This window comes from Micropterus salmoides, unplaced genomic scaffold (assembly GCF_014851395.1).
Source record: "Micropterus salmoides isolate LMB-PRFRI ecotype aquatic unplaced genomic scaffold, ASM1485139v1 Ms_hic_scaffold_16, whole genome shotgun sequence".
Taxonomy (NCBI): Eukaryota; Metazoa; Chordata; class Actinopteri; order Centrarchiformes; family Centrarchidae; genus Micropterus; species Micropterus salmoides.
Genome location: NW_024040707.1, coordinates 25,559,387 through 25,585,387, shown reverse-complemented (window position 1 = coordinate 25,585,387; position 26,001 = coordinate 25,559,387). Strand labels below are relative to the sequence as shown.

General features: G+C 40.4%; 3 protein-coding genes across 5 annotated transcripts; all 3 read left to right on the top strand.

Moving 5' to 3' along the window:
• The first annotated feature begins 1,242 nt into the window (after positions 1-1,242).
• Positions 1,243-15,157, top strand: tbc1d22b (TBC1 domain family, member 22B). Of its 2 annotated transcripts, XM_038723416.1 has the most exons (14): positions 1,243-1,508; positions 4,763-4,819; positions 5,164-5,353; positions 5,445-5,604; positions 7,869-8,036; positions 8,148-8,218; positions 8,528-8,656; positions 8,790-8,855; positions 10,649-10,763; positions 11,449-11,555; positions 11,635-11,710; positions 11,881-12,008; positions 12,226-12,321; positions 12,833-15,157. In XM_038723416.1, the coding sequence occupies exons 1-14, from the start codon at positions 1,453-1,455 to the stop codon at positions 12,959-12,961; spliced, it is 1,548 nt and encodes a 515-aa protein (XP_038579344.1). In that variant the 5' UTR covers positions 1,243-1,452; the 3' UTR covers positions 12,962-15,157. The 2 variants fall into 2 exon arrangements, with proteins under 2 accessions (XP_038579344.1, XP_038579346.1); XM_038723418.1 differs by lacking the exon at positions 4,763-4,819 and having other exon boundaries at positions 1,244-1,508.
• Positions 15,158-16,679: 1,522 nt separating this feature from the next.
• si:ch211-148l7.4 (uncharacterized protein LOC563603 homolog) lies at positions 16,680-20,537 on the top strand. Of its 2 annotated transcripts, none has more exons than XM_038723310.1 (2): positions 16,680-16,871; positions 17,301-20,537. In XM_038723310.1, exon 2 carries the CDS (start codon positions 17,331-17,333, stop codon positions 18,882-18,884), a length of 1,554 nt encoding a protein of 517 aa, XP_038579238.1. In that variant the 5' UTR covers positions 16,680-16,871; positions 17,301-17,330; the 3' UTR covers positions 18,885-20,537. The 2 variants fall into 2 exon arrangements, with proteins under 2 accessions (XP_038579238.1, XP_038579237.1); XM_038723309.1 differs by having other exon boundaries at positions 17,297-20,537.
• A 1,003-nt stretch (positions 20,538-21,540) lies between these two features.
• On the top strand, positions 21,541-25,035 carry snrpg (small nuclear ribonucleoprotein polypeptide G). The gene is made up of 4 exons (XM_038723769.1): positions 21,541-21,684; positions 21,863-21,885; positions 23,644-23,768; positions 24,780-25,035. The coding sequence occupies exons 1-4, from the start codon at positions 21,653-21,655 to the stop codon at positions 24,828-24,830; spliced, it is 231 nt and encodes a 76-aa protein (XP_038579697.1). The 5' UTR covers positions 21,541-21,652; the 3' UTR covers positions 24,831-25,035.
• Positions 25,036-26,001: the final 966 nt, after the last annotated feature.

The window sequence follows — 26,001 nt, the reverse complement described above, 5'->3', positions numbered from 1 at the left end:
AGTAATCCAAATATAAACTCACCTGGATTTTGTCAGTTGAAGTTCGTTGGATGTTGGAGGAGGGTGGACAGGTGGGGTGGTGCTGCAGTGATTTCCCTAAACAAGCAGACACAGGAGAGCACCTGCAATTCAAATACAGGCCGGCATGTAAAATAAAATTCAGCCATGTCTCCAAAACCTTAATTTGCCTGTATTTGAATAGAGCAAAGTCCCTGAGGTCACTGAATCAAATAAACAATAAAATGAATTGACTTAAATCATCAACAAATGTCAAGTCAGGTGCTTTAATTTCACTGACTGTGTGTCATTTAGGCAAAAAATTGCCTTCTGTGCTGCCAGCTACCTGCGTGTATAAGCAGCATAAATACAGAACAAACATTTACAGTAAATAGGAGGTGGTTCAGCTGGTTTCATTTTGAGCAAGGCTCTCTCACTGTAGCAGAAAATGCCTGCCCCCATGTGGACAGAGAATCAAGATGCAGCATCTGGGGAAAAAAGAGAAGTGTTACTTAGCGTCGAATAAGATTCAGAGTCACAGCGCAGAGGAAGTATTTTGATTTGTGTGTTTGTTGTTTGTATAGAATACCTAGAACAGAAGAGCCTGAAGAACATGGCCAGGCAGTATTTCACCAGGTTACTATTTCAGATTCTTTAATTTCCCTCTTTTTACTTAACGCCACTGATCAGTGTACATCTGGATTTCGACAGTTAATGCAAGACACGATTCTCCCCACCACCTTGATAGGGAAGTGTTTTTTTTTCTTTTTCACTTGTAAGGTCAGAGATCAGTAGATGTTACAATGAAATATATTACCACCTCAACAAATCCATGTATGTGTCCATATATAAAATGTCAGAAAAGAAGGCCCAAAATTTACAGAGAAGAAACCTTAAACTGTTTTTAATAGAAGTATTTGCTATTGTTCTTGAAAAATTACTATAATTAAATAGACGAATTAGTCGACTAATCATTTCAGCTCTGAAATACAGAATGTCATTAAGAAATGATAAATTTCTAATCAGGTCAGGTCACAGACTTTGGTGTAACACCTGTCTCTGGTCCACGGTCCCTAACTCATGTCCCTGTCCCTCTCCAACAGAGACAAACTTTCCCCTGCCAGCACGAAGTTTCAAACGCACCCCTCATGTCTTCTGTTTATCAGCGAGCATCTCTGGCCGTCACTCCGCGTCTCCCCCTATTGGCCACTTCCGCTGCACCTGTTCGACCTACGCGCCAATCACACGCGTCGCTCGGTGCGCTCCAAGATGGCGGCTTCCAGCGCTCCGTATCGGACATCATCGCATTTGAAAGCTAAATAACACCGTCTCCCTGTCGTTTAACCGGAGGCAGAGCAGAAGAAGCCGAGGGAGCGATAGTGAAACGGTTTCCCCATGGTCTGTTGGTGCGAGGAGCCGGTGTTGCTCTGAAGGGGGGGGTCGTGTTATCCGACTATGGCAACCGAGAACAGGATCAATTTTTGGAGGAGAAACGCAAAGGTTCCCGGAAGGTGGGTTTGTGTTATTATGTTTTTCTAAACGAAGCAGGGCTACGGTCAGATTCAGACGTACTCTGTTAAATATTGTTGTCCTCCGCGGCCAGTACAGAAACATATCAGCCTGTTGTAGTAGTTGCTTATATACAGTCTATGGCTGTAGCTTACAACTCTGTAGCTCGCTTGTTTTTAATGCCACTGTAATCTTTCGTTGACCATATTGTAGTGTGGGGTTTAACGACTTTCAGCTCTTCCCGTATTGTTTGACTGTGGTATCTTTACATTAGCCACCAGCCGAGAGAGAGAGAGAGAGAGAGAGAAAGAGAGACCTCCATCTCTTTCTTCTCTGCGGTTTCCAGGGTAGAGGTGTCAGCTGTCCGTGCATCGCCCACCATATGCTGTCTGTGCACAGGGTGGTGACACTCATCATCACAGGCTTGATACTGAGAGAGATGACAGGCAAAAAGACTGCACTGTCCTGATGAACATCACTGCAGGGCTCTTAGATCTCCTTATTTTGTGTTCCTCTCAGTGGGTCTGCTTGAAATACATCCTCTTTTTGTGGCATGACCAACAGCAGTCACATAGTCTGTCTTTGTTTTACAGGGCGAACACAGAGTAGAGGCTGTATGATTGGTTAGAAATAGTAGACTATTATGTTCCTGGAGTAGGAGGAATCATGTGGAGCATCACTTTTGAGTCACTGTGTCAGTAAGCATTCATTTCTCTGAAAAATAAATACACAGTGAAATCCTTAAGGCCAATTAACAAGACTTATGGCTAAATCTGAAGGTACCTGTATTTCCAAAAGACTATTCTAAACATCTGGATAAAAAAATATGTAATCCTCTCTGCACAATAGAAATATTTTTAACCTGCTTCTCACATAGCAACTCTTATTTCCTAACCCAGGTAGCCAGAATGTACACACACAGAAAAAGAGTTATTTTATAAAATATTGCATCAATACATTCATAACATATACATGTTTTTATTTTGTTTCACATTAATATAAAAACTAAAAACACGTCAACATGTCTTTCTTCCAGCTGCCATCTTTGTTTGGATTAGGCTTTGGTAACTTGGCAAACAGTTTAAAAGTCACTGTTATTCTGCAACAAACAGAATGTTTCTTTCCCCCAGGTGGTTAGAGGAGTCTTTAAAGATTAAACACGTGTTGTTAAACCATCCTGTTGGTTTTTCAAACATTGCTGGGTAATTATATTTCTGAGAAACGTACGCTTAACTACTAAGGCTAGGCTAGTCCCAGCATGTAGAGCTTGCTCAAAGGGCATCATGGTAATGAGTTACAACAGGCTCCTCTATGGAGGTAGGAGGCGTGTCTTAATTATGCAATCAAAAAATACAACTTTGTCAAGTTGTGTTTACAAATGCAAAAGTTTAGTTTGGTTTTCTTCAGGGAGACTCTGAGCAGGTGTCCTACTCTGGCGAGAGAGAGAGAGAGAGAGAGAGAGAGAGGGTAGGTGGAGCAGAGAGGGGGGGGTCCAAAGTGAAACCTGAGAAGAGAGGATCTCTAAGGAGAGGGCGTTGCTGTCTTTGTCACACACACTGATCTTTCTCAAACTGTGGTGGGTGGAAGGCTGGAAACACAAACATGTGTTTGAACAGGAAAGCAAGCAGTTAGTCTTGCTGCCTGTCCTTGAGCTACTCCTGATAAAACAAGTCAGAGGCTGGTAAACAAGAGATACGGGCACCGCCAGATAATCAGCCGGCCCAGTTCTCACCCACCAGTTTTACTGTCAGTTTATTCATGCAAATGATAGAAATTAGGTTGATGGCTTTTGGTCTCATGCATGAGAAGCCACAGTTTGACAAAATCAACATACTGGGAGTGATATTTAATGCTTTGTGATATTCAAACAACTCTCAGCTGTTTTGAATAAAGTAGCTTAGTGACATTTCTGCCAAACTGACGGACAATATTCTGGACAAACTAACATTATAAATTTCCTTTCCCAATCTGTAAATCCTTATCAAAGAAAGAGCTCAGGTAACATTCAGTCTCCCAGCAACACTGATCAAAAGCTGCACTCTAGTGACAAATAGTCTTAAAAGTGAATGTATTAAATGTAAATTATTTGTTTATAAGACTGTAACTAATATCTGATTTCAGTTCCCACACTGTGTAACTACAATTATAACAGAAGTTTGACCATGCGTTTCTATAAAGGAATGGAGCGTTGTTGGCACAGATCCCATCCTGCGACTCTTGACTGTATCTGCTTTGGGTCGCCGCAGAGTTGGAAAGAAGCTCAGCATTAAGAATCTCACATCCGCTGAACATAATGCCCACCACAGGGTGGTGAAGAACACAGGGGCTGTGCAAGCTGTCCCCTAGTTCTGTTCAACACTCACTAAAAACAGCACAATCTAAATAAGACAGGGCTCGGGGTTATTTAAAAGGAGGGAGGGACTGAGCTGTCATCTGTCATAGGGAGCCGCGATGTGAGGCGACTCTGTGCTTCACAAAATGCTCCCTACTGAGCTTCAAATCTTTCAGACCATTGGCACATCATTGAGACAGATCCCAAACGAAAAAAACACATTTTCTTTAAACCAAGGATCTTCTGTTAACAGCTGATATGTCCTCCCCTCGTCAATTCTCAGACTCCATCACCTCTCCCAGCAGGAAACTGCAGATGTGCACCCAGTGTGCCTTCAATGAAAAATAGCCATCCTCGCACGGGCCCAAATGTGTATCACATGTCGTTTCTTGTCTGTATATAAAGCCTGCTTTTTGTTCACACGTTTGCCTGACAAAGACCTCGTGGGTCGAAACGTTGCATCGGTATACTTCTTTTGGGGGAGGGTATTCAAATTCGAGTGTGAGGACAACTTGTTCTTTTGCTTTGTATGCTGTTTTTGTCGTGCGCCTGTACCCATCTGGGGTTGGATGTGCGCGCTGTCCACCTTCTTTGCTTGTTATACTACTGGGCCAAGTGTTAATAGCAGCCATACATTCAACCCAGTGCAACGGCCAATGTGTCATATCCAGCGCTTTCTCTTCTGTGATGTCTCGTTGATCATTGTGTGACAAAGAAACTGATTTTAATGGTATTGAGTGACTTACTGCGACTACGAGACAGGGGTATGTGTACAAAGTGCAACAAGGACATGATGTGTGTCTGCCAACTTTCCTCTGAATAATAATTAATAAGTAGATTTGCTGACTATTAACACAAGCTCGGTCAAAGACTGCGTGTGTTTTTCTGCTGAGGTGACAGCATTTCACGTGTCGTCTTCTACAGTGTACAACCAGTTTATGGAGCACAGCATCCACCTCTCGACCCACGATTGCGACGCACGTAAGTGCTAAACCCAACTGGACTGCATGGTGCCGTGTTACCCACATGGATGCATTTTATTTGCATCACTCCCATTTCAACCTTGTTTTGCAGCGCATTGTTCCATGCTTTGAGTACGTGAAAATTTGTGGATTGCATGCGGCAGTATTGTGACCCAATGTTGACATTTACGTTGTTCAACCTTTTTGAGAGACTTTCAGTATTTTATTGCTCTTTTAATTTTTGTTGTTTTTGGTGACTTCATCTCTTAAAGTTCAGTGTATATTAACAACAGTGTTGCCATGATGGAGAGCATTAAATTCTTTCTGTCTCTTGTTCCGTCTGTTTGGTCTGTCCGTCTGCAGGTATCCCAAAGACACAAAACCCAAATTCAACAATCTCAAGTCTAAAAAGGCCTCTAGCTTCCATGAGTTCGCCCGCAGCACTAACGATGCTTGGGATATCGATGATGAGGAGGATCAGGATTTCCTCGGGCCCCCTGCCCAAACTTCATCCCTGCCATCGGGTCTGCACTCTACGTCCACGCAGAACCAGGTTTCTACAAGACATCGTTTTTTTTTATCACTGAGCACTTAGTCTAAAATTAAAAATATATTAAGAGATATTCTGATGTGTTTCCACTCAGGAGCAGCAGAATCCGGCCACTGACACTGGGGTGTCACACACACTCGCACCTGCCAGGACAGAAGCTCAAAGCCTCCAGGATGTGCAGGAGGAGGAGTGCGAGCAGGTCAACGGCAAGGTTGTCAAGTCTAGTAGTGACGCCCACCTCAACACGTCCTCAGGTATGTGGGTAACATGCTGCAGCAGGTCATTCTGCATTAAGAACTACTGAGCAGCTTATCAGGTGATTCACAGTGAAGCTAATTACAGACTTTGGAGGGGGGGTGGGGGCTAACACTGTGAAGGGTAGTGGCACTAATGTGTTTTCAAACTACCAGGGAGTTTATTAGTATGAACACAGTAGTAATGTGCACTAATAGTGTATCTCGTCACAGTTAAGGTCTTTAAGTTGTCTTGTGAAAAAAGAGTAATCAAAGCTTTACCTCCCACATGAATCAGAATTGTATAATACTGCATGCCCTGAGCCCCCAGTCTAAGATGTTTGTGTCTTGGGAAATTCCCATCTGCAACTGTATGAAATGATTTGATCGTGAGGCAGGTTTGTTGCTGTAAAAACATCTCAATTATCTCCAGATATAGGATTAAAAAAATGTTGGTACTACTACAACATTTCAATATGCTTTGTAATACCAAAATATAAATGTAAGCAGGTTTCACTGGTCCTCAGTTACATTGCCCCAAACCCTTATGACTCTGTTTGTTGCTTTAGATCCTCAAGCAGGGTTTGTGGCCATTCATTAGTCCAGCTGACTTTCTTTACATAGTCATGGTTTTACTGGTCACCTGCACCTCTCAGAAGTCACCTGGCTTATAAGGGCCCTGAGGCTATCACACCACCATGATGTGCTGTTTTATTATTAGGGGTCCAAGCCCAAGGGGGCTAGGGGCCACGCTGCAGATTTTATTTTTATTCTTCCATCAGTAAAAGTCATATTGAAGCTTAAACCAAAAACATTCTGTAAGTGAAATTCAGACTACTGCAGGAACCTCAGACACAAAAAATGAAACATGTCAAACAGCAGGTGGTGCTATAATTGAGGTAAACACATTTTTGCCTGTTTGTCCGTGAGTATGCGAAGGACCCTAGTGGAATATTTTAATCCCCTAGCGGACCCACGTGTACTCGCAAACACGGAAAGTATAATCCTTGCATAACTCATAATGCAAGGATTAATAGTATGTCACACATTCAAATGTTATATCCAAGCATTCCCTGAATTGAGTTGCATTTCATGATATAGGCCACGGCCATTTCCGCCTATTTTTCTTTCTTTACAAAATCACCAAAAGCTACTTTTTCAAACTCCTCCTAGGCGGAGAGTTTGATCTGCACGAAACTCCTGACCAAAAGTTATGTAAAGAGTTTTGATACTCCAAAAAATGCGCAAGTTATAAAGGAACAACTTCAGGAAGATATGCCATATCTCCCTATAGCCCTGTCCGATTAACATGAAACTTGGGCCATTACCTTCTCTGTTACAGAGGATATGTGAAAGATTTTGTTCCAAACGGCCACTAGGTGGCGCTTTTGTCGCAAAATCATGAAATATGTAAAATATACTTCTTCAATCTCCTAGACGGATCGACCGATGTGCACAGAACTTTGCAAATAGAATTAATCTACCCTCATGATCCAAAAAGGTTTGCAATAACCAATAACCAGTAAGTGACAGCATTTCTCCACATGGGTCTCTTCAACAACTTATGACCGGGGAGCTTGGACCCCTGCGATACCTTTTTTTTTATATGGTTGTCCTATTTTGCAAGGCAAGAGGAACGACATAATAAATGAATACTTAAAGAACATTAAAAATGTTGGAGGTGGTCTGTCTCTAATGAGCTATGTCCCAAATTAATACTTGTTGGTGACAATAGAAAAACTCCTTGTCATCTCAGAATAACCAAACAAAATGATACACATACACATTAACATTCAATTATATATATTGAATAAATCCGACTGGATCTCTTAAGTACAATCAGAATAATTTTAAGACAAGGTCAAACCAAAATAAAAGTCATCCCTCCGCCTATTTATACCCATCACATAATTATGATACTGATGAATAGGTTTTACAGTTTACAATCCACTTCATTCCAATTCTTGTCTGGTACTTTGGCATATAAATGGAAAGCCCCATTATCTCTAAGATAACAAGTATTAACTATAGAAGTAAAGGTGGCAACAACATGGGAAATCCAGGATTAGGAGATGAATGAAAAAGATTAAATACTACACACCTTTTTGGTTCATTTAGTAAGGAACGTGTTAAGTTAAAGGTTACGTCTCATTTTCAGGAGTTTGGTTTGTTGTTTTATTATTGTGCTTCCTCCTTGTTTGCAAAAAACACTTTGTAAAGTCTTCACAAAGTCTGTATGGCTATGTTATTACATTTTCAAATTTGTCTTGTGTGGCCCTCTACAGTTCGCTCCACACTGCAGAAGCAGCAGTCTCTCCCAGTTCGTCCCATCATCCCACTAGTGGCTCGCATCTCAGACCAGAACGCGTCAGGGGCACCACCCATGACGGTACGGGAGAAGAGCCGGCTGGACAAATTCAAGCAGCTACTGGCTAGTCCCAACACTGACCTAGGTAGGAGAGCAACACACTTTGATAGTGTAGATACTTGGTTATTATTGGTTACAGCCTGTTGAATATGCTGTCTGTCTCTATATTTGTTTGTGTTGCTCGGTGCTGTTACAGAGGAGCTCCGGAAGCACAGCTGGTCGGGTATGCCAAGAGAAGTTCGACCAATCACATGGAGGCTTCTCTCTGTAAGTCTCATGACTGTCAGTTTTGCAATATCACATGTTCTGCTCTGTATCTTGGCTTTCTGCACAGTGTTTGGTCTCAAGGCCTGTAACAGAGTCCAAGCTACATTTTTTTAGTTTCTGTGTAGCCAGTTGCATTCCTTTTTTTAGAAAATGCTTACACAATCTTGAAAGCCTTATACTTACAGGCAACCTTATCTTCTCTCTTTTCTCTTATCTCAGATGGCTTGCCTGTTCTGTTCCTCTGAAACTGAAAAAGCTTCTCCTCACTGGTACTTCTGTATTTTCTCTCCTTTCCTCGCTCTCTGACAGGGCTACCTGCCGGCCAACAAGGAGCGCAGAGAGTTGGTGCTTAACAGGAAGCGAGAAGAATACTTTGGCTTCATAGAGCAGTATTACCACTCCAGAACAGACGAACACTATAAAGACACATATAGACAGGTAATACTACAGTTCAAGTTAACGAACGCAGATAAGCCTTAAGACTGCTACTACACGACGTTAGGATAATAAAGGAAACATGTTATCTGCTTTGATTATCCTGGGTATTATCTCTAATCTTTGTTCCTGTTAGATCCACATCGACATTCCAAGGACCAACCCTCTGATCCCCTTGTTCCAGCAGCCCGTCGTACAAGAGGTAAAATCTGAACTACTAAAGAGCTTTGAATTCCGTTCAAATTCAAACCATTCAAATACCTCAGTACTTCATCCCAAGTGCATGTGGGTGATTTAAATTTTTGTGTACTTCTTAATCTTGTATGGGTTCTGTGTCATTTACCACTCTTTCCTTTAAACCTGTGTTGCATTTTTGTGTTGAGTTTGTTTTGGTTCATCTGTCAAATTAAAAGTGAAGCTGTATCATAAAGCTAGATTAGCGGGTTAGCCAAGTTAGTTACATTTTTGAGTGGCCTTTTACTGTGACCAGCCTAAGGCACACCTGTGCAATCCCCATGCTGTCTGATCAGCATCTTGATATGCCACACCTGTGAAGTGGATGGATTATCTCGACACAGGAGAAGTTCTCACTGACACAGATTCTGACAGATTTGTGAACAATATTTGAGAGAAATAGGCCTTTTGTGTACATAGAGAAAGTCTTAGATCTATGAGGTCAGCTCACGATGACTGAGGGCAAAAATAAAAGTTTTGCATTTATAATTTTGTTGAGTGTAATTAAGAACTTTTTTTACACATGCCCATAGCTCGATTGGATCATCCCTGCCATTTTTAAGTGAGCAAGTTGATTACCATCTTATCTAGGATCACCGATGTCAGGCTCAGTGAAGCCTGAGGAGAGCCAGACTAATTAAGCTTGTACTGTGATACAGACCCCAGGACTCACTGAAAAAAGCTTCAACTCATGTTGAATAAAGACAAATGAGTTTAGAGACACACCCTTGTTTGGATTAAGTACACTTAGATGTTTTCTAGTGTGACCCTGTAAGTGATAATGTGTTGTAACTGTGGCAGCCGCTGAGGAAGAACTTGCATCAGATTACTACACTACAGAGGAAGTGCTGTAAAAAGGAAGCTCACTGTGCATGGCTTGTTCCTCCAATGTGGTGATTTTATGTGGGTTTTCAAAACACCAAAGATTTGCGGCCAGATTTACCAGAAACCGGTCATCAGGTTTAATCACAGCCTAATTAGAGCAGGGCGACAATTCTTTGTTAATATTCAACATTATCATCTGTGAATCAGTTACTTGTCTTTGTAATGATATCTTATTATGACATTACAAATTCTGAATTTATATAACACGTGAAGAGTTTTTTTCTGGTGTGACCCAGCTTAACACAGGTTATTGCATTGAATATCAGTTTTATTTCATATTTAATTCATATTGATATGAAGGACGATACATTGATTTCCACCATATTTCCCACTATGCCTTAAGAATAATTTATACCATATGTTATTCTCCTCCAGCTAATGCATGCAGCCTGGGTTATTACAGTATTTTACAGTTTTCTTTGGCTCAAAATAATGCCATTGAACAGTAAATACGTCTCTTCAAAACTGAATTTGCGATGGCCTAGTAGTATTATCTTTGAAGATTTGGCAATATTGTTCTTTTTCCATTCATGACGATAAAGCAAATTGAAATTGAAATGAGAAAGGCAATTTATGCAGATGTCAGTATTTGAAGTGATGCAGCATAAGCATGACTTATCTGTAAATATGGATAAGTGTAGAGTCGGACTGTACACTACATTAAATCCTCCATTCAGACATGACAAAATGATGCACAACTTAATATACACATTGAAACTTCTAATATGACCTGTCTTTATTCTGAGGAATGAGCATGTGATTTAGTGTCAAGGAAAAACCAAATTAAAACAATCCTAAAATACTGTAACTCAATAATAATAATAACAAATCTATTATAGACTGTCACTCATTTTGTTGTTGTCTTTCTTTCCTCAGGTGTTTGAGCGCATTCTCTTTATCTGGGCCATCCGTCACCCAGCCAGCGGTTACGTCCAGGGAATCAACGATCTGGTCACACCCTTCTTTGTCGTCTTCCTGTCTGAGTTTGTCAGTAAGTTACCAGTGGGGAAAAATGTGTTATATTCACGCTGGACCAAAATGACTGATGTCAGCCATTGTTTCTGCTTTGCCTGGTGATGTCCTCTTTTATGTAACTGTATTTTACAACGTTGTTACTAGGGCTGTCCTTGAATCAGGATTTTCAAAGCTGTCCCACACTAAACTCCTATACCATCCCGCATTAGTCCTGTGTTTAACCTGTAAGACTCATGTTTCATGCCTCTGTTCATCATCTGCGATGTAAAAACATCAGATTTCCACGCAGTCAGTGAATGTAAGAGTGAGCATCCTGGTCATGGTTCAAATTATAAAATCCTAGTGCACCACTGAGCGTCTCTCTCTGACAGTACTGTCAGGTTGGAGGTTGTATCAGTGGTTGCCATATCCATTACCCTTCTCTATTTTCATCATGGTTAGTTTATTAGATCATGTTGAGACACGGCTCAGTTTGTAAAGTTTACAGCCTGTCATGCTGTTGCTCCTGCATTTCTCTGTATACAATAATTCAGCTAGAAAAAGTGCGATTTCACTGAATAAATGTGTGTCAACTCTGGGCAGTCGACGTTGCAACCTCACCCAAGGCCAACATTTCTTCAAACCAGCCTCAGTAGAGAGCAGGATTCTATCTATGAGTATTAGGCCATTTCTGTTTCAATCACAATTATTTTTTGTTCCAGCGGAGGATGTGGAGAACTTTGACGTGGCAGCGCTGCCTCTGGACACCCAGAGAAACATCGAGGCTGACAGCTTCTGGTGCATGAGCAAGCTGCTGGATGGAATACAGGTCTGGTCTCACACGCACATCTCAATAAACACTTATTTACTGTTAATCCGCTAGTTTACTCAAACTGGAATCCTTTCAGGACAACTACACCTTTGCTCAGCCTGGAATCCAGAACAAAGTGAAAGCTTTAGAGGAGCTGGTCAGCAGGATAGATGGTAAGTGGATGATGAGGAGTGTCATGTGTCACATTAGGTTTCAGGTTGCTTTATTTTGGGTGTGTTTACTATGAGCTCACACACATGATGGAAGGCTGCACAGCTGCTTCCAGATACAGATATTCACAGGAAACTCAAATTTTAGCATGTGTGTTTGTTTGTGTCTGCAGAGGACATTCACAATCATTTCAAAAAGTATGAGGTGGAGTATCTGCAGTTTGCTTTCCGGTGGATGAACAATCTGCTGATGAGGGAGCTGCCGCTTCGTTGCACTATCCGTCTCTGGGACACCTACCAGGTAGAGCAGAGTGTACACCATCATCAAACCTTCACAATAGAAAGTAACACGGCACAAACTGCGGCCTGAAGAATTCACACTACTGCAGATATGGTCCATTATACAGTTTGTCTACTTGACTGGGTTCATGAGTTCTTCTGCCTGTGGATTGCCTTTGCTTGTAACATTTGGACTAACGGTCAAAGCGTTGTGTAAACAGCTGTTCTGTTTTCCACAGGCTGAAGCAGAGGGTTTCTCCCACTTCCATCTGTACGTCTGTGCTGCTTTCCTCATCGAGTGGCGCAGAGAAATCCTCTCCATGGTTGACTTTCAGGTATTAATGTCATCCACACTTAACGGAGAAAGTAACCACTAAATATTGATTGCAGTACCAACAGATGGCAGCAAGACTACGTGCAACAAAATATGTAAATAATAGAACGGAAATATTTTACTTTGAAAACAACAAGCTGTAGGCTTAGTTGCTGTTGCACATACAGTATACTCTAAGACAGGACTGATGGTACTTTATATCTCATGGTAACTTTACTGTATGTTGATAACATCTATTGTATCTTAGATGTATTTATGTCTTCTATTTATTTATTTGTTTTATTATGTGACTACTGTTTGAAAACCAATCTCTGGGACAATAAAGGCAATCAAAATCAATCAATTAGTATTTGTTAGCTTGCTAAGATGGTGAACATTATTATAGCCTTTCTTTGCGACATACTAACTCAGCCCACATACTGTATAGTATATTTGTGAAATGCAATATGTGCTGTTTTATTAACCTCTGCCTTCCAAAACAATGTCTCAAATGAATTTCTGTTGCTTCGCAGGGCCTTCTTATGCTACTGCAAAACCTTCCTACAATCCATTGGGGTAACGAGGAAGTGGGTCTCCTCCTGGCTGAAGCTTATAGACTCAAGTACATGTTCGCAGACGCACCCAGCCACTACAAGAGATAGGCCTGAAGCTGCATCCCAGCAAACACAGTACTTTAATTTGAAATCAAACTAGACTGTGACTAGATGGACCCACTGTATCTGACGTTCTCCTGACATCAAGCGTTGTCTTTGAGGTAAACTGGAAGAGACTGACGTGTTCAAGTGAAGCTCCAGGACACGCGTTATCTCAGCCACGAAACTTATCCTGTGAAAATGAAGTCCAGTGAATGTCACGCTGGAGTTGGGTTTATGGTGCACCCATAGAGCTCAGTGAATATGAGACTAATTGCAGCCAACATGCTGCGCTGTATCAATGGACTGTTACAGTATAAATACTCACAGCTCTGTCATCTTGGTTTACTCATACAGTTTTTGGCCATGCAGCATTGATTGTCTCTCGAGTGATATGTACACGCTGTAATATAAAGGGATGATGGCTGTTTGTGGGATCAGTACTATATATATGTTTTTTGTTTTGTTTTTTAAACTCATTTCCAGCCAGCTGCCCACCCCCTCTCACTCCAGTCAGTTGGTTTCCTGTACTGATAATTTGGGTTGAATTTCAGTATGTCCTAAGAGTAGCAAATAGTCAGGACTGTGTTTCACTTTCAAAGTGGAGAAACTGATTTGGCATCAGTTTGCCTTCTTGGTCATTATGAGCTGAAGAGGAATATTTTAAATCACAATGAGGCTCCTGGGTTTAGCTCGTATATGTCATCAGTGGTAAAATTTTAATTTAAGTGCCTCTGAATAAACCAGTTTTTGGTTAATGTAGCCTTTAAATTCTCCGTTCATATGTAAGCTGAAAGGAGTCTAATTTCATTTTGGAACTGGCAAAGATTAATTTAAATATTATTATATTTTAGACAGTTGGAATAGAGTTTTAATTAAAGATGATGGCACATATTCACACTCTTACAACTGGCATAAATGATATCTATGTTTTGACCTGAGACTTAATTTAACCAAACTTGATTCTTTATGCAGAACGAGTCTTTAAAGTCTTATAAACAATCTCTATAATCTATGAAGTATCTAATTAGATACCACTGTTAAAACCTGCGTATGCATAACAAGTAGTTAAAAACTTCCTCAGTTTAGAATAATTTTAATAATCGTTTAAGGGGTTGGAGATATTTTTAAATAGAGGAAAAGCCTCTGCTGATGCTAGTCGGTACTGAAGGACATTAGTCACACCATCCTATCTGACAGTCTTGTGGACACGGTGCAGCTCAGACAACATGACGATGCCTTTGTTATAAGCATTTGTAATGTCTTTTAAAGTATAACATGGATAAGTTCCTCATCATTAACACTCGTGTTTTATATTTGCTTAAAGGTTCAGGTGAGGTTGACATTTCCCAGTGAGTGACACGATCCATGAATATGTGCGTCACTACTCATCTGCCTTCATTACCAGTGATAATTATAACACAGTATATGTTTTGAAAGATACGACAATCATTAGCCTTTGGTACTTTGATTGCCCTAGAATTGTTTTTAAGGTTTTTGCTTTGGTCATTTGCCTCACATGTGAAAACGTAACCATCCTGAAGCAAATGCTTTGTGAGGCTGTGAAAATTGAACGGAGAAACATCTGTCGTGATTAAGAATGAATTAATTCAGGAATTATTCAGTCCTTCTGAAGTGTGGCAGTTCAACCATAGCTTGAAGTCTAAGTTTCTTTATGGCATTATATTCAGTGAAGTGCTTCTGAAGATACTGTGGTACTTAAATTTGTGAAATAGATCATTTTTTTTGTTTTTGGAAAAGTCAAACACTGTGTCATTTGCCTATTTATGGTTCATTCATTGTCAGTTAAGCCACCTATAATCTTGGGTTCTTTGTTTTCTGAAACATGTTGAATGTTTTTTTGTGAGTGCTTACAGTATACCTTTAGCCTTAAAGTAGGTTTTCTTCATTCAGGTGCGCCAACTGATTGTGTCACAACCATAATGGTATAGTTCACTCCATGCTGTTTTTATCTTAAGGTCACATATGTAACCCTAAAAGGCTGATAAATTGAAAATGTGTTGACTTGTTTCAGAAGTATTTATGCTGTTTCAACAATAATATGCCAAATCTTTATTGGGGTAATCTGTTTTAGAGTGCTTCTGTAGTCAGTGCTGGCTTCAGCCTAAAAAATAAGAATTATTAAATTATTACAGTACCTGCTGTATATTAACTTTTTGTTTATATTAAACGATTGTTATTCTACATTTTGGCTTTTGTGTGTTGATCATATATTAAAGCTGGGTTACGGGAAACACAACTAATGGCATCTATTTGGAAACTGTGGTTGTGGTCAAATAGTCTTTTTTGCTTAGAAAGGTTCCTAACTGCTAAGGAAAGGTGCGTTAATGCTTCCTTTCTTTTCTCCTTTAGCATAGGTTACACTGGACCATCCTTTACGAAAGGAAAGGAGAGAATGCTGTCCCACAATTCCACGTACTGTAAATGTAAAAACAACAGAGCACCTGTTTTATGCTTGTGACAAAACCTATGGAAATCCTTGTATGATTAGCTGAGCTCCGAAACCATAAATATTTCTTCTCCGTCAAATCCATACAGTTAAAAGGAGTCTTGGAAAAACAAGCATATTTAATTTCTAGTTAACAATATCATCATAACATACTAAATCTTGTGGAATGCACTAAAAAATTAATTCTCTATTTAACAAATTTATAAAAAAAAGTCAAAGGTCATGCCAGGAAACTTAAATGTCTGAATATAATTTAGCCACATGCTTAATTCCTTATTTTTATTTAATAACTAATTTAACTTTTTTCCCTTATTTCAATGTTTCATTCTTATTTGTTTTGTTTTTATTTTTAACAGCCATCAATTTTGTTACTTCCCAGAGTAAATGATGGTTAAATGGACCCTGTGTATACACTTTACAAGCATCCTTTCCTTGACTCTGTGCTGGACAGAAAACCTTACGTTTTTGTCACTGCACTAATCTTCCTTGAGTTGTAGATAAAGTTTTTTTAAGCCTGGAGCAGTTGAATTCTCTGAGCACTGCGGTTGTCCCGATAAATTCACCTTCACATCTTTCCTTGACCTTGTGATGTTCTCCATGAGCTCAAGGAAACATGAACGGAAAAGAAAAAACCAACATAACATAAAACATTCCATTTTAACCTCTGATTGGGGTCCAATTAAATGACAAATCTGACTTGAGTGCACAAAGTAATATGTGCACTCAACTCATTATCTCGAAATGTCATTGTATCTAAATAAAGAGACTGCTCTTTCAAGAAAACAGTGAAATGTGGGGTGTTTTTTAAGAATTTACATTTGTGAAAAAATGTTTCGTTAGAATTATCAGGTTGTATAAAAAATTCTGTCCTCCATTATAAGACCCAATGTAACATACATGTCAACACAGGTACGGTCAAATTAGGCTACTGTCATATCCAATTGTAAAAATCCTCCCAAAATAATTTAGATACATTGCAATAGAACATTAGATGTGCAATTGTTTAGTCTATTTCAGGTGAGGAAAAACTTATTTACCTTGTTACCTTTGTTTGAGAAGATCTTAACTTGTTGTTACGGTTCTTGTCTGAAAAGGGAGATGCTTCAGTGGACACTGTGAAAACCTAGGCACCATCAATGTGTACAATAAGGCTCCCCATGTCACTTGATTACGGGCTTTGGGTCAAGGAAAAGTGGTTAGGAATAGAAAAGGTTTTATTTACTTTTCGACCACAGCCTGCGGCTCAAGGGCCGTTTTGGAAAGTGGTCACGTGATTTGGAGGAAGCTCGCAGCTCGGAGGAGAAACTTACCCCCATAAAACTTCAGCTTCACTCCTGCAGGAATGTCACCGTGGTTTGTATTAACGAAACCAGACGTTTACAAGACTCAGAGTGTGAATTAAAGCAGCCGACGACACCCGCGTCGCACCGCGTTTCTCTCAGAGTAACGGTAAGCTGTTGTGGTGAACGGAAAATGAGCATTTATAGCATGTTAGCGGAACTAGCTAACGTTAGCAAACACGAAGCTATCCTGTGGTCACGCACTAGAAACCGTGCTGCTGTGGTAGCATTGACTTCTCACTAAATAGACATCTTGCTGTTCAGTTTATAATTCATACAAAGCTTTTGTGTCGCTGTAAAATCAAACCTAGCTACCAATTATCGATAACGTTAGCAAAAAGAGAGTAACAAGCTAACAAGAAGGCACACTTCCCCTTTTTCCCTGTCACATCATGACCAGCTGTTTACTGCACTTCACTCCCAGCAGCTTGGTTCCCTTTAGCTTAAACATCAATTTAACTAAACGCTGCTTTTGTTTTGTGTCTTGTATTGGTGTGATTTTCAAGCTAACGTCTCAAACATCTTCTGTCTCAGTCAGTAAGGCAGGAGAGAAGCTTGGTGAAAGAGGATGGATGGAGTCAGCTGGAGCACCACAAGGGCCCAGGAGTCATTCAGCCGCTCCCAGACCGCAGCAGACACACTGTCCAGGCTTGCCAGCTTCATTGCACGGACTGAGACAAAACAGCACACACGAAACCAAAGGCAGCAATCCCACCTTTCCATGTATGTTTGTCAAGAATGTGGTAAGGGCTTTCCTTTTGCAACAGATCTGTTGCACCACCAGGAACTAAAACACACATTACCCAAGCCTCACCGTTGTCCCTCCTGCGGGCTGGAGTTCTCCCTGAGGTCATCCTTACAGCTTCATGAGTGTGATCATGATTCCTCCCAGTGTGAGCTCTGTCATGGAGAGTCACGGCTTGGTTCTCCGTGCCCTGCATGTACGACCTCAGATCCTGGCAAGTCACCTCACCTCCTGGACAGTAGCCCTTATGCATGTGCCCCATGTGGGAGAGGCTTCAGCCAGAAGCAGGCTCTGCTGCATCATCAGCAGGCTGGTTGTAGTGAGCCACCATCCCCATCAGATGTAGTTGATGCCAGTAGCCTTCCAGATTTTTCTCCGCCAGTTTCTGAGGGAGACTCCACTCGCTCCGATTCTTCAGACACCCCAGGGCCCAGCAGCAGAGCTTTCAATGTCTGCCAGTTCTGTTCGAGGACCTTCCGCACCGAAGTTGGACTGCAACGCCATGTACAGACCAACCATGCAGAGGAGCAGGCTCCACAGGGGCAAAAGACCAAAGGAGAAGGTGCTAGTGGAGAATTAAGGAAAGGAGGGATTAGCAACGTGAATGGAGAACCAATTAAAAGTCCAAAATCCAAACAGAAGCATCTAAGTTGTCGCTCTTGTGACATGGTTTTCAGGAGCACCTCTAAGCTGTACCTGCACAGAAAAGAGAAGCACAGCAGAGAGAAAAATGTTGGGAGGGAAACCAGGCCAGTCGTTATTAAGCGCAGGAGAGGAGGCGTGTATCCATGTCAGGTCTGCGGAAAAGTCTTCGTCCATCATTTGTCACTTAGGGCACATTTCAGACAGCACACAGCCTCAAGTTTCACCACAATCAAAGACAAAGGCCAGTCTGTGGGATGTACCACCAAAGACTCCAGCTTATCGGAAAATAGACCAAATAAAGTAAAGACCAGCATAGGAGGTGACAAGACTGTTAAGGCTGGTCGAGGGAGGCCCAGGAAGGTGGCCAGATTAGCTAACAAGGTTACTGATCCCGAAAGATGCAGAGATGTGCCTGAAGTAGAGGAGATGGAGGAGAGAGAGTTCCCGTGCCCCTCCTGTGCTGAGGTTTTTTCTCTGCAGTCGCAGCTAAGGGAGCACGTGGAGCTCCACCAGTCGTCCGTGAAGAGGAGACAGTGCTGCGTGTGCACAAACGAGATGGACACCTGTAAATGGCCCGGCTCGAAGCGGCAGAGGCTGTACCACTGTGTGCCCTGCCAGCAGGGCTTCTCGGCACTGGACTCTTTCCTAGAACACTGTCAGGAGCACCTGCGAGTCAGGGTGGAGGAGGACAGCGTCACAGAGGGCTACACACACCAGGCCAGCAAAGCCTGAGATTCAGTTTGAATGTCATCAGCGACTGCCTTGTTGCCTTGAGGCGTTGGAGAGCGGAGAGTAGTGACATCTCTAATAAATTCTTGTTGATTAATCAGGTCATTGATTGAGCATTTTTATACCTACGCTGTTGCTTTAATGGTATCCATAGCAACATATGAACGGTTAAAGGACCATACTGGAGTTTTTGCATTTTCTGTTCAGCCCTTTTACTATAAATCCAATATACGTTACTGCCAGCCTTTTTCCAAAGTGTGACATCGTTCTTTTCAGATTCTCACCTTTTTGTTCATTTTTAGGCAGCCACTTGTTCCTTTAAATAAGTTCCATCACAGTGGCCATTTAGCTGGTTAACCTTTTAATGTCATCACTTGCAAATTAATACATTTGAGCAGCATTTCAAAAAGGATCATGTTTATGTTGAAAATAGAAGATATATTGGAGTATCCCACAAGTATTTATGTGCAGCAACCAGTAAAGAACACTCATCAAGTTATTCATTATTTCACCTTTATTACAACATAAAGAAATTGCAACTTTGACTTAAAGCTGGAGTGTGGGATTTTTACATTTAAAAGAACAGCTACTAAATTCGAGCCCTTGCCAAACAAGTTCACATAATGCGGATTAATCTAATGACCGCCCGGTAAATATCTCTAAACTGTGTTTGTGGCCACGCTCCCTTGTTTTTATTGCACCCAGCAATGATTGGTTTGCCAGAGTAGCGACAGACGCAGCTCAGTATGGCAGATCCTGTACATCATAAGCATGTGTCCACAGTGTTTTACTGTATTTACTCTCAAGGGGGGAGACAAACATTCCACACTGCAGGTTTAACATAAGTCTGTTGAAAGTTTAAAGAAATGCATTGAAACTTGTGGCAGTTGAAAACCAAAACATGCAAAAACAGCAGTATGCTTCCTTTAACAGAGTTTGGCATATCATTAACACGCCACTACAAAACAAGGCCTCGTTACCTAAAAAGATCTTAAAGCTAAGAAGATCTTAGCCCAGGTACCGACAATAGGATCAAGATCATCTTACCTGAAGGAGGCCATCTGCACAACCACCACCGTTCTGCCAGAGATATCTTGTTCGCTAGAGTCTGTTTTACAGCAGACACCTGTAGAGCTTTAGTTAACTACTGTCAGATGCTGCATTTTAGTTCTTTTTCTTATAATTTTGGCAGGAACTCTGGTGCCATGGTAGTCCCATGGTATGAGTGAAATCACTTGTTTTGAGCGCTTTTATGTGTTTGGAGGTTCTGACATAAGTAGTACTTATTAATCCATAGATTGAACAAACCCAATGGCTGTCATGGATAGTAATACCCAATACAATGCCCTTCATTATGTCTCTTTAGCTGGCAGGTACTCGGGTGATATTACATTGCTATGCAAACAGACTGATGCTCCCCTCAGTATGGCTGTGATGCTTGATAAGTGCGCTTTGGTGAATCGACTAGGATCAACATGAGTATTTTTTTTATGTTTTTTTTTTTCTAAAGGATTTTCAGCTACTGTTTTCAAAGTGCTACTGTGAAAATGTAGGAAATGATTAAATAGGTTTTGAAGCTTCCACTTTTTCGAGATCTTTTGTAAATCAGTTTGTGGCTCTTTATAGATAACATAATTAAAACTTAATACAAAGAGATATTTTGGTCTGTGTTCTTTATACTGATATTGTGAAGATGGTAACTGGTAAACTGGGTAAGGTTCTGAGCACTTCACATGAAATTGCTTTCTCTGCAACGAAGGGCTGGGTAATAAAACTAATTATTGCAATATAATTTTCCTCAACAATAGAACAAATGTTTAATATGTCATCAATAAATATTTAATTTAATTCAGTTTAATCACAAACAAATTAGCACTTAGATTTTCTATCAAGATATGTTTTGTTGTTTAATTTATCATAATCGTTTTTAATGTTCTACCTCAGATTTGTGAAGTAATCCACTGTTTGGCATCAAGTGTTTGTCATGTTCGGCCCATAAAGAGTAGTTTAATCACACAATTAACCTTGTTTCTTCACTTTTCACTCAGGAGCAAATATCAGCCTTTAAACTTGAAAGAAATAATGATTTGCCATTTATCGTGATAATGATCGATATCGAAGAGCATGACACGTTTTTATCATGCTAATATTTTTGCCCAGCCCTACTGCAACAAACACCATCTGCACAGTTCATTACACTGTTTGTTGATTTGATTACATGTTTAAAACAACTGGCATAAGCTACAGCAGAATGACAATGATGATTGTCTAGTGGATAGCAGCCCTTTTAGCAAAGATGTTTCCCTCCATATTAAAAAATAAAATGTTTTGCTGTTAAGTATAATGGAACAAAACGTAGTCCCACTCGTTGCAGAAATGTTTGTTTTCTCATGAACAACATATATATATATATATATATATGTGTATATGTGTGTATATATGTGTGTATATATGTATATATATATGTATGTATGTATATATATATATATGTGTATATATATATGTGTGTATATATATATATATGTGTGTGTGTATATATATATATATATATATATATATATATATATATATATATATATATATATATATATAAAACCGCCTGTTGCTCCTCCTGGCCGCGTGGCGGCGCTGTGCGAGACGTAGCAGCTTAAAGAGCGTGATGAACGTTCACCGGTGAACTTCCGGTCTCTCGGCGCACGTTTTCCTTCCGCGGTTTTGTTAAACGAAAATCATACGAGCGGCTCTGTCGGCGTTTACAGAATAAAGACAACATGAGCAAAGCACATCCACCCGAGCTCAAGAAGTAAGTTGCTGTAAGAGCGTGTTTGAATAAAGTCGTCTTCCGCTTTGTTTTCTAAATGACCGAACTCTTACTGCTTCATTGTTTGTAACGCGAACAAGCTAACATTAGCTAGCCTGGCTGACTGGTTTATGTATGATGTGCTCTGTAACTTAAGCTAATGTTATTTTTCTTTCTTCAGGTTTATGGACAAGAAGCTTTCGTGTGAGTAAACCTAAAAGCTGAGTAAAGCACAAATGAACTGGTTGTTTCAGATGTGTCAGTGTGACTTCTGGGGTGTTGACACTAACCTTAACTAACATACGTAATTTACATCTCCGTTAAATGTTATCTTAGTTAAACATGGTGATATCCTAATATATCCTCCTGTTGTGTATTACACACTGAAATCACGTTTACAACAAAGTTAAATTAGCCACATCCTCTCAAACCAGTTATCTTAACCAGGATCGTTGGTTTGAGAATCAGAATCGGAAATACTTTATTATCCCCAGTACAGTTGCTCACATTGCAAACTAAGGTATAAGGAAGATAAATAATAATAATAGAAAGTTGGTAAGTAGAATATAACGCAGTATACGATCTTAAAATAAATTTCAAAATAAGAGCTTGGCAAAATTTTATAGAATGTGGCAGAATTGTAATGATAAAAAGTAGTAATAATAACTGCAGTAGAGAGAATAGAGAATATTGCACATTAAGTCTTGAAAGTTTACAGTGCAGATACTATTATGTGAAGCCATAGTCAAAAACATGTTGGGTTTCTTCAGTCAGTGTGTTGACCAGACACTGACGTAAGATCTGGAGTTGGACCCCTGGTGCTGCACAGTAGCTGCCCACTGCTCCCTTGAAGGATGGGTTAAATGCAGAGGATGAATATCGCAACATACATGTGTATGTTGACAAATAAAAAGTACACTTGTAAAGAAGTGTAGCGGCTACACATTTTAATCCCAACCAGTGATCCTGGCTAAGCCTCAAGTTAGGATTTTACTTCCTGGTTGTAGGGAAGGATGCAAAATATGGTAGAAGCAAATGTAACCATTATCCCCCAGTCTTAGACATGCTACCCTGGTCAAGATTATAACAACAGTATTAAGTGCTACATGCTGTCATTGCTTAATGGTTCCCAGTCAGAGTTGAGTTAAAACTAACAAAGGAAAAATAAATTGCTCTTACGCTGTTTGATAAACAACTGTACTGTATATTATGTGTGTAGTGGCATGTGATGAAGGAAACCTCTGTGGCTGGCTGCAGTGTGATGCTCTCACCGTAAAGATGAACACAGACAAAAAAAAACTGCTTGTACACATTGGGAAAGAAGTCCCCACCACAAAGATGTTGCTTAGTGACCTTACTTAGAAAGAATAAGATATACTCTTGTGGACAAACTTCCTCATTTTGACATGATTTGGACATCTCTCACTCTTTATCTTGAACATGTGACCCAAGAGTAATATTTCCCCTCTGACATCATCTGAGTAGTGGGATAGGGTGGTATCGACCTGTTCTTCTTGTGTGGCATTTATTACATTTTTCCTGTATTTATTTTTATTCTAATTGGCCTTTTTTTTTTCTTATTTAATATTCGTTAATGTTGCAACCTTATTTATACAAGTTCATTACAATTAAAGAAGAAAAAAGATCACTTTATGTTGTGACCATTTACTGCATGTCGATATGGCTGTGTAAACAGATCTGTACTGTTGTATTTGTATAAATGCCATTTGCTCATATAAAAACGTACATGAGAGAGAAGATGGACACAGAAATTGGTGTTTCCAATTCATAGAAAAATAATAGATACTCACTGTAACCTACAGTCAGGATAGGAAACAGTCAAACGCTAATCGATGGTTAGAAATCCCAACTAACATAAAGCAAAAACAGCCCAAGAGGCAATCCTTTGACAGTGAAGTGTATTTTTGCAACAAAATTAATCTGATTTCTTTTGTCCTTTAGTGAAGTTGAATGGAGGCAGACATGTGCAGGGCATCCTGCGAGGGTTTGACCCCTTTATGAACATGGTGCTGGATGACTCTCTGGAGATGGGCCCGGGAGGACAACAGAATGCCATTGGCATGGTGGTCAGTACATTGACTGACTTAACTTATTATTTTTCTTATTGTCAGCAAATCCCATGAAAAGAACAAGGCTGTGTCTATTTATTCTTTATTTGGGTGCTCTATGTTGTAATTCACACAATGGGGGGGGGGGTACACACACTACTTTATGCTTCTATGCCCTATACTATCCCATGGGGGGTGTATATTTTACATGGGTCAGCTCTTAGCAAAGAGATGCAGTTTACCATTTTTAGAAAACGTTACATAAATTTGTAACATTTGTTGGGGACTATTTTCTGCGGTGGATGAATCCACATGTGGAGCTCTGAGTATTTGTGGCAGCCGGATGGTGCATGTGGGACTGAGTCAGAATAAACTACAGTGTGGGTTCATAGTAATGAAGGAACATGTCACCTAGTGCAGCAGAGTCTCATTGATGTGTTTTAATAGTTTTTGATCAACAGTGGAGACTTTATGTCTCAGAGGAGGACAAGATATCAAGCTGTGATCCAGGCTACACTTGTTAAAAGATACTAAGGATCTACTCGTTAGTCTGGGTCTTTTCCTTGGATTTGTTGACATTTAGAAGAATATAGGATATATTATAGCAGCATTAAGAACCACTTTTCTACACAGATAGCTCTCATGTTAGTTCTGACAGCTCTCATTGTTTCATTTCTGGAAATGTGCCATTTTCACAGCAGACCTTTTTAACTTTGTCAAAGCAGGAAACACAGATATACTTGCACTACATCTACACAGAAGGTGTAGTGAAAGCAGCATGATAGCAGGGCAGCAGCTTCACTCCTTGATCTGTTTACACACAATATGTTCCGGCACAGTGTTGTGTAGGTCACCCAGCTTTTGGCTGCACTCAGAGGTTAGCAGCACTGTACCTATGGCACGTAAAACAGAAGTAGCGCCAGCCTCACAGTTTTATTTGCCTTTCTTATCTCAGTTTCACACTGAAACCTTTTAATAAGTCTGCTTTAAAAATGCAGTGTGTTAACTCTGTGGTCTCATTTCTCACAGGTCATCAGGGGAAACAGCATCATAATGTTGGAGGCCTTGGAGAGAGTATAAGAGGAGAGGCAGCCGAATCACCCACGCCCTTTTTACCATCTATCCATTTTAGTTACTACTTAGTTTGAACGAGGCGAAGCATATGTGTTTCTTTGAATTGTAACATGTCGTCTTATGTCTTCATTTAACTTCCCTTGATCGGGATGTTTTCTTTGGACAATTTTGGAATGTGTGATCTTGTGAATAAATCTGTTTTTCTTTTGTATTTGTGTTTGTGCATTAAGTTTAGCATATACAGTGTATTACTACCATATCACAGGTTACTGACAAATGTTACTGCAGCCTCTGGCTTTGTTTGGTAACAACAGTATGAACCTAAATATGAGAATGTGGTCGAACATTTGATTGGTTGAGTGGTTTGTTTTGCAATTTATAAACTCATGGAGCTCCACTCAACCAAAGTATTTTTATTTTATAGGTAACTATTGACCGGGTGATGACCTTTTATATCAGAAAGGTCAACATTGTGACATAATGTCCTAGAAAACCCGTTTTGGCTGTTGTTCAACACCCTAACTCAGGAACAGAAGGGAACATTGTGACCATGTTTCACACTGAATAAGTGACACTTCTGCCTCAAAGGTCATTGTATCACCAAAAAGACTGCTGACTTGACAGCTGATCAAGAGCTAAAGAGGCTGGCTGTTCACAGAGCTCTGTGTCCAAGCACATTAATAGAGAGGCGAAGGGAAGGAAAAGATGTGGTAGAAAAAAGTGGACAAGCAATAGGGATAACCGCACCCTGGAGAGGATTGTGAAACAAAACCCATTCAAAAATTTGGGGGAGATTCACAAAGAGTGGACTGCAGCTGGAGTCAGTGCTTCAAGAACCACCACGCACAGACGTATGCAAGACATGGGTTTCAGCTGTCGCATTCCTTGTGTCAGGCCACTCTTGAACAAGACACAGCTTTAGAAGCGTCTCGCCTGGGCTAAAGACAAAAAGGACTGGACTGCTGCTGAGTGGTCGAAAGTTATGTTCTCTGATGAAAGTAAATTTTGCATTTCCTTTGGAAATCAAGGTCCCAGAGTCTGGAGGAAGAGAGGAGAGGCTCAGAATCCACGTTGCTTGAAGTCCAGTGTAAAGTTTCCACAGTGATGGTTTGGGGTGCCATGTCATCTGCTGGTGTTGGTCCACTGTGTTTTCTGAGGTCCAAGGTCAACGCAGCCG

Coding starts and splice junctions, on each gene's coding strand:
- snrpg (XM_038723769.1), top strand. CDS start 21,653: ATGAGCAAAGCACATCCACCCGAGCTCAAGAA. Junction 21,685..21,862: donor CATCCACCCGAGCTCAAGAA/GTAAGTTGCTGT, acceptor TTCTTTCTTCAG/GTTTATGGACAAGAAGCTTT. Junction 23,769..24,779: donor AGAATGCCATTGGCATGGTG/GTCAGTACATTG, acceptor CATTTCTCACAG/GTCATCAGGGGAAACAGCAT.
- si:ch211-148l7.4 (XM_038723310.1), top strand. CDS start 17,331: ATGGATGGAGTCAGCTGGAGCACCACAAGGGCCCAGGAGTCATTCAGC.
- tbc1d22b (XM_038723416.1), top strand. CDS start 1,453: ATGGCAACCGAGAACAGGATCAATTTTTGGAGGAGAAACGCAAAGGTT. Junction 5,605..7,868: donor CCACCTCAACACGTCCTCAG/GTATGTGGGTAA, acceptor GGCCCTCTACAG/TTCGCTCCACACTGCAGAAG. Junction 10,764..11,448: donor CTTCCTGTCTGAGTTTGTCA/GTAAGTTACCAG, acceptor TTTTTGTTCCAG/CGGAGGATGTGGAGAACTTT.